We start from the raw sequence: 8890 nt of genomic DNA, 5'->3' as shown, positions 1-8890 counted from the left end.
ACATTCCACACCTATGTCACCACAGGCCAATTCCATAGCCTCTAGAAGACTTACCCCGTTATATGGGTTTCGGTCATAGACCTTCCACCGCCACGCAGAGAAAAATCCCTCGATTGGGTTTAGAAAAGGGCTGTATGGTGAAAGGAAAACATTTAAGAAATGCTGGTTGATATTGAACCATTCACGTACACGGACACTCCGGTGACATTGTCCCAAACCACCACATACACAGGTTAGAATCCTCTCTGTTTAAACGAGTGTTCTCAACTTCTCACTGATACTTTTGTGATTCGCGGAGTTTTGACAAGTTTTATAGCCTCGATATTGTTTCTTATTCAAAAGTGGTGACAGAAAAAACTCAGCACCCCCAACCTGAAACCTCTTCCCAAGCCCCTGTCACAATCACATCATAATCCAAATTAATAATTAGGCTTAAAAACAAATGTATATGTAAGGGAATCAAGTTTAACAATTACATGTAATATTGCTCCAAATATCATCAATAATGGTGTGTGCAATACCATGTATAACTTGCATTAAGTCGGTAATTTATATATATATATATATATACATATATACACATATATATATATATATACACGCACACACACACCTACAGTTTTGATCTTAGGCTTTTCATTAAGTTATTTATTTCCACTATAACACTTGTGTTCCTGATATTATTGCATTTAATGAGGCCTCGTTGTATTTATTCTTACAATAGATTCCAGATGTGGTCAAGCTACAATTTTTTGACTAAAACTAGACTAAAATTAAAGATTTTTAGTCGACTAAAACTTGACTAAGATACCTTGAGTTTCTTTTGACTAAAACTAGACTAAAATGACGAGACTTTTAGTCGACTAAAACTAAGACTAACAAAAAAGTTATGTGAATGACTAAATATGACTAAAACTAACAAGGACATTTGGCACAAGACTAAGACTAAGACTAAATTAAAAATAGGTGACGAAAATTAACACTAGTGTGTAGAGTTTTGCAACAAGTGTGAGGTTGACAATGTGCTTATAGTTGTGCAAATATGGGCTGATGTTTTGCCTCTTGAGTGTAAGGTTTTGCTAATAGTGTACTACTTTTAATTTTAGTGTGTAAGCAATCCAAAAAAACTGTAAAAGATGTTCAGTGTTGTATGGCCCCAGGGTTGCATGATGGTGGAGAACCCCACGGTTACTTATGGCTGCACAAAAGGTGACATTGCCACCACGCTGGCCAGGGACACCCACGATGGCACGTTGGCCAATTATGTTTCTGCCTCTCCCTCTCCTCTTTTCCAGATTGAACCCATCATCAGAGCATCAGAGCTGAAAGTGTCTGAGTGTACACTTACTTGTACATATTGACATCGTAGTTCTTTGACCCGTTCTGAGTTGCGCTCAAAGGGTACTCTGTACACTTGCTTCATGCGTAGCCTGTTGCGTTTGAGGAAACGATCAATGGTCGAAAGGCTGACACTGTTCATTCCTTCAAAGTTTGCATTGTCTTCAAAAACTCTTTCCTGTATTTCACGCAGGCGGATTGCATTGTTTTGAAGGACCATATCAACAATGAGAGCCTCTTGCTGTTGGGAGAACATACCAGTCCTTCCACCCGTATGTTGTAGTCTTGCAATTCTACAAGAAGGGAAAATGCTTATTTCCCCCCAGTCATTTTTCTGTTGACAAAGATATGTACTGGCTCAAATGAATACAGTAAACTTTCAATTACCGAAATGAAAAGAAACATTTACCTGTTTTCTTCTCTGAATGTCCTGACAATGGTGGCCACAGAGAATCTGCTCAAATTGGGTTGAACTCGTAGGCCTGCTTCCCTCATTGTCATACCATGAACAAGAACATGGTCTATGATTGTTGCTCGAAATTGTGCTCATAATTATTTTTTCCCTCAGTTATTCATGTGAACTTACTCTACACACAACACACTAATAATGCACTAAAGAAAAGTGTAACTTTTTTTTCCAGGACAATTTAAGCAAGTACACCAAACGTATGGCCAAAAGGATGTTGGCATCTGTTTAGTAAGGTTGAGGCTTCCACTCCAGTCTTAGCATACCATGTCTACATCAACCTCACTGCATGTACAGGAGCACTGTCATACAGAAACTAGTTTGCCCCACATTATTTCCTATAAAAGGAAGTTCAACGTTGTATTTGTGGCAACAGCTTGTTTACTTCTAGCCTTGTATATTGTACCAGCTCCGATCGTCTTCTGTACGATGATGATTTTCGACCTCCACTGAGATAAGGCCGACTCTGAGAATCATGAGGCATCTAGAAATCTACCAGCTCCAGTTGGACTCTGTGATACTATAGAGGAGATGTGAACTACATGTGATCTTTTGCATCAATACAACATTTGTCAGATTGTATATTTATAATCACACCCTCCAGTGTCACCCATATGTGGATGAGGTTCCCCTTTGTGTCTGGTTCCTCTCAAGGTTTCTTCCTTCCATTCAAGGGAGTTTTTCCTCCTCACAGTCACCTGAGTCACCTCAGACTTGCTCATTGGGGATAAATACAAACACATTTAAATATATCTAATATTAATCTTGAATTTTGTATTCTATTAATCTTTATATTATTCTTTATATTAACCTTTTGTTCTATGTTTATGTTCTGTAAGGATGCTTTGAGTCAATGTCAATTGTAAAAAGCGCTATACAAATAAACTTGAATTGAACTGAATTGAATTATATGATATGAGTGGATGGTTTTGATCTTGGTTTATTTATTTATTTATCTATTTATTTTTTTGTGAATTACAAGTTCATGAGTTCAGAGACAATGTACGTTAATCTAGTGCAGGCTGAGCTATGATAAATCCTCTGGATTAACAGTAAAATGCAGCAGAAAGAAGAAAGAAGCAGAAAATGCAGCAGAATACCAAAATAAACATTTTATTGAATGATCACATGATGCATCTCACAAAGCTGTACCATACACAAATGACAGAAAGCTTGATGCTAAAACCACATAAACATAAACACACATGCTCACACCCACAGATTAGAAAGGCATTTGTCCAGATCAGTGGGATGAGCCAAGAAAGAAGCTATGATGCTGTGGTTTGATTTGGTGAGGTCACTTCCTCTTTTGGAATTCCCTTGCAAGGGCATCAAGCTATATTGTCGGTCGAAAAAAGAAATAAGAAAAGTACTTGCAGGTGTAAAGAAGGTAAATCCACAATGAGACTTGTTTAAATCCACCTCAAGGCCATAACACGATACATAAACAATCAAAAAATGCTAATTAACATTTTACAAGCTTACACGTCTGAAATAAGTTTCAATTATTCTTTACTAATATACATAGAAGTACAATGTGAATGATTGAAAGCTGTAAAGATGAACATTTATTATGAGCAATTATCACAGTGTTAAGAGCCTACATGTGTCACATTTTTAAATAAATATAGCGGAATATTATATAGCTAGAATGGAATATAGAATGGTATATTTTAAGTTCACAATTCGATCTGTTCTTAATCGATAAACAAAAAGTAAAAGGATGCAGAGTTCTCACCAGGATGCTCTTCAGGACATTGGTTCTCAGTGGCTTCAGATAGCTGCATTCTCCTGCTTCACACAGTTTAATCTCCCCAGATATCTGTCCAAGCAGTAAGGAAAAGCAGAAGAGGAAGATGTCATTAATACTGACAGGGAATGTGCACATTACTGCCCTGACCTTTCACTCAGGTGCTTTATGTTGTTGTAATAGTTTGCTGCATTTTATTTCTAACATGCTTTAATGCTGGATATTGTCACAAAGCAGGTTTAAGGAAATATATAAAATTCTGATTTAAATTCCAAATGTATACATTTATCCCCAATGAGCAAACCAGAGGCAACGGTGGCAGAAAAAAATTCCCTGGGACGATATCAAGAAGGAATTTTCAGAGGAACCAAACTCAAAAAGGCAACTGTGTACCTGTGTACTATGTAGTCAAAAAGTGCAATTCATTCTAGTTATAACATGAAGATTAACTATATAAACATATATGTGTTATTTGTTAACTGTTCATGGATTTAGACCTGAGTGTAAAACCAGTGAGATATGCTTTGTTCAGCTTGGACAGTCTCATTTACATAATATTGCTTTATCTGGAGCATAAAACAGTAATTCAAATGAACATCGTGAATTACTCGTTAATCGTGTGTTCGTTAATGTACTGAAACTAATAAAAGTAGTGCCAAGTTGTTATATTATAATACTGTAGCATCCTGTAGCAGAGTGTTTTCTCTGGATTCACAGGAACATCTGAAAATAATGAATGAAAAATGTATCCTGATGGGACAAGTTTAATTAAATTATGCACAGAATTTAAAAATTATTATAAAGATTAATATGACTTTTGCATTAATCTAGCTCAGATGCAATTATTCAGCAGTGTGTATAATAATTTATAAAAGCTCTGCAAAGAGAGAGGAGAGAGACACACACAGAGAGAGGGAGAGAGAGAGAGAGAGAGAGAGATAGAGACAGAGACAGAGACAGAGACAGAGACAGAGATAGAGACCTCTGGCGAGCTGTAAGGGTCGATTTCTCTCTTTCCTCCAGGGTACCAGCCATGAGACCAGTGCTGAGAGACAGATAGCTGTGCATGCAGACACAGCAGCAAGGCAGCAAACAGCAACAGCCTGCACACTCTGACCATCACTCTACACACACGATAAAGTCAGTAAGTAATTAATCTGCTGTCATGAATTTTATATATATATATATATATATATATATATATATATATATATATATATATATATATATATATATATATATATATATATACTGTACAATAACTGCAACTGTAATTTTGGTATATATACTGTATTAGTTTTTACACTTTTTTACTGACATCAAAATTACAGTTACAGTTATTGTTTAACAGAGTCTCAAGTCTCAATCCACAGCACTTTTTAAAAAATGGTATTAACGGATTTAAAAAGATTTGAACAGATTAAAGCTGGAAACAGATGAAATACAAGAGGAAACTAATGGAGGATAAGAGAAGCACTGGGGAGATGCATGCTATTATGTTCTAAAATCAAAATTCAAGACAATGATAAAATATGTTCCATTTTTACCTTGTATGATGTGTTTTATTCTGATTAAATTCGTCTGAGATGTGCAAGTCTGAGAAGCTCTCGTCTTGGAGTATCAATGCTTGAAACCATCTTCATACTCCTGCTCTCTATTTATACCCAAAAACACACACACACACACCTGGGTCCGGTGTGAGGGGTTCCGTTGGGACACATAACTTCGGCTCGATTCCAATTATCATCTTCAAACACCTCTGACCCCCTGTGGGATGTTGCCCGTATACACACACACACACTCAAACACACACACAGAGAATGAATGACGTGCGAATGAATGAGGATTTCCATAGGCATGAGTCACTTTGCAGATACAGGCTTACTAACTATTTCAAATGGGGATTAGTTTTAAGCCTGTGCCATGAATATAGTTTAGTTCAGAAAACAAAAGAATTTGAGGTAAAGAAAGATCTTGAACATTACAAATAATCTATAGTATAGTAAACAATAATAAATAGTAATGCATTTATAAGCACATACATGATAAACTATGATATGTAGGTAAAGGGATTTTTGTCAGAATTATTATAATCACCACTGAGAATGCTATGATTCGTATCAGCTATTTAAGTAGTTTTATATTAAATAAGAGATAGTTTAAAGTAAAGAGATAAAAATCCACTAGGTGTCTCCTGTGTAGAAGCACATTCACATCTCACAGAATCATCAGTATGTATCATTAATGTTTCAGAAGTGTGCTGTGTGCTCTTCTGGCCACCCATAAGACACCTCATTTCCTCTCTGCTGTCCAAGGTGAACTCAGCAGAATGACCTCTGAACTTTGACGAGCACATGGTGACCCTGATGAGACCCGAATCTGAAAACAGTTGTGTACGCAGTTACAGGGCTGATTAATTCGGCCAGGCGAGACTCTGATTGAGTTCCTGTCCCTCAAGCGGTGTTTAAACACACTCGAGGCTTCTGATTGCACTAATCCGCTCAGAGGGGCAGTTTGACACACGCTCACAAAGTCATGAGGTCACAATGATTCACACTTTAAAATCGGCCTCGAGAATCAGTTCAAAATAGACACGTGACATTACACCTGCCAAAATGTACAAGAAAAAGAGACAAATACAAGAAAAAGACAAAAATAATCTTATTATTCAATTCAAGTCATTTCTTTGTATAGAGCTTTTAATAACAGACGTTGTCTCATAGCAGCTTTTACAGAAAAATTCTGAATAAAAACTACAAAGATACATGTATTTATATTTATTTTTAATAAGCAAGCCAGAGGTGACGGTGCCAAGAAAAAAACTCACTGAGACATAAACTCACAGAAACCAGACATAAAAGGGAACCTATCCTTCTATTCAAACATCCACCATAAATCATTTTCATTTGAATGCATGAGAGCAATTTCATGGAAATTAAATCATAACTTGACTGCTGGCCAAATTTAACCCACCTCCACCTTCCACTTCCACAGCAGAGCGAGCAGAACAGAACTAATATCAATATTATTACTAATGCTATGTTATAGTCTAATCTCTACACCTCCTACAGTGTAACTGACACAGTAGAGATGTTTGACATGTTTATCTACTGTACAACTCGAACTAAATCCAAACCACTGGAAGAAACAGACAGACAGAAAGCTGTTTTATTTACATGCTGTTAGGAGACAAGGTTCTACGATGAGGTGGTGTGATGTGAGTCGATGGAAACAACAGCACTTCAGAATTATTTATTAATCCTCTCAAGCCACAGACTTTTCTCTCAGTATATTTAATGACAGCCATGGTAACATCCATGAGTTTCCTTTCTCAGACCATTTATTGATTAAGTTACAAAGTGATCGTAAATCTAACTGCCTCTGTGGGTATTGGATACGTAATAACTTTATTAGGTGAGACAGTTTTCACAAAAAAATGTTAGAAAATTAGTCACTAATTATATATAAACTGAAATAGCAACGTTCTTCATATTGGAGAGAATTTTACTGGAGAAATACGCTGCGCTTTTTCATTACTCTAAAACAGAAGAAAATACATTTCTAGCTAAACCAAACTGTTGGAGACAGTAATATCAGAGGTTTTTGGAAACATAACGTACTATAAAAGATTTTAAACACTCCAATTGATTTCAGTTTTGAGGCACTTTACCTGGGAAGGGTATTAATGGTTTCCTGGGAAAGGAAGAGCAAGTATATATCTATATAATAATTCTCGCTTCAAGTAAAGAAGCTCTAAGTAGGTGGTGGTATAAGCCTCTAAAACATTACATTGATGTAAAAAAGTATATTTACCATGAATAAAATTTTTATGTGAAATACCATAAGAATATATTTGTTGATTTTAGGACTAAGTGGATTGAGTATATAACTCCTATTGAACCAAATGTCTTTTTGTTATAGAACCTGTGTTTTATATTTAAATATTGTGTCCGCATCCCCCTTTCTTTTGTAAGCGGTTTTTATATCAACTGAAGATAATTTTATGAGATACATTGATCTGTTTTTGTCATGAAAAACTTGTTGCTTGAGAGATTTATCCCTAATTAGGGAATATATTTAAGTTAGAAATGTCAGGTGTTGTAAAATGTATATCTTTGCCAATCTTAAATTAAAAAAAAAAAGAAATTAACTTTAGTCACCAATATTTGAACTCCAAGATGTCAGACTATGTTAGACGAAATAAAAGTTATTTAACTCAAAGCACGCAAAGGTTTCCTGAGCCATCAAAATGGTCTCTTAATTTGGTTCACTAGGCTACACAATCATTGGGAAGACTAGCCAAAGAAGCTGGCTGTTCCCACAGTGCTATATCCAAGCATGTTAACAGAAAGTTGAGTGGAAGGAAAAAGTGTGGAAGAAAAAGATGCACAACTAACAGAGAGAACCGCAGCCTAGAGAGGTTTGTCAAGCAAAATCGATTCAAGAATTTGGGTGAACTTCACAAGGAATGAACTGAGGCTGGTGTCAAGGCATCAAGAGCCACCACACACAGACATGTTAAGGAATTTGGCTACAGTTGTCTATTCCTCTTGTTAAGCCACTCCTGAATTACAGACGTCAGAGGCGTCTTAGCTGGGCTAAGGAGAAGAAGAACTGGACTGTTGACTAGTGATCCAAAGTGATCCTCTTTTCAGATGAGAGCATGTTTTGTATTTCATTTGGAAAAAAAAGTCCTAGAGTCTGGAAGAAGGGTGGAGAAGTTAATAGCCCAAGTTGCTTGAAGTCCAGTGTTAAGTTTCCACAGTCTGTGATGATTTGGGATGTCATCTGCTGGTGTTGGTCCACTGTGTTTTTTGAAAACCAAAGTCACTGCACGCATTTACCAAGAAATTTTAGAGCACTTCATGCTTCCTTCTGCTGGTTAGCTTTTTCAAGATGCTGATTTCATTTTCCAGCAGGATTTGGCACCTGCCCACACTGCCAAAAGCACCAAAAGTTGGTTAAATAACCATGGTGTTGGTGTGATTGACTGGCCAGCAAACTCAACAGACCCAAACACTAAAGAGAATCTATGGGGTATTGTCAAGAGGAAAATGAGAAACAAGAGACCAAAAAATGCAGATGAGCTGAAGGCCACTGTTAAAGAAACCTGGGCTTTCAAACCACCTCAGCAGTGACACAGACTGATCACCTCAATGCCATGCCGAATTGAGGCAGTAATTAAAGGAAAAGGAGCCCCATCCAAGTATTGAGTACATATACAGTAAATGAACATACTTTCCAGAAAGCCAACAATTCACTAAAATATTTTTTTATTGGTCTTATGAAGTATTCTAATTTTTTGAGATTGCTGGGTTTTTGTTAAATGTGAGTCA

General features: G+C 36.5%; 1 protein-coding gene across 1 annotated transcript; it reads right to left on the bottom strand.

The window, feature by feature from the left end:
• Positions 1–3061: 3061 nt before the first annotated feature.
• On the bottom strand, positions 3062–4674 carry gnrh2 (gonadotropin-releasing hormone 2). Its single transcript, XM_060890800.1, has 3 exons — positions 4537–4674; positions 3543–3626; positions 3062–3140 (listed from the first exon to the last, which is right to left on the bottom strand). The coding sequence occupies exons 1-3, from the start codon at positions 4672–4674 to the stop codon at positions 3102–3104; spliced, it is 261 nt and encodes an 86-aa protein (XP_060746783.1). The 3' UTR covers positions 3062–3101.
• Between the last annotated feature and the right edge of the window lie 4216 nt (positions 4675–8890).

This window comes from Tachysurus vachellii, chromosome 17 (genome assembly GCF_030014155.1).
Source record: "Tachysurus vachellii isolate PV-2020 chromosome 17, HZAU_Pvac_v1, whole genome shotgun sequence".
NCBI lineage: Eukaryota > Metazoa > Chordata > Actinopteri > Siluriformes > Bagridae > Tachysurus > Tachysurus vachellii.
This window is presented reverse-complemented; position numbering and strand designations above follow the sequence as displayed.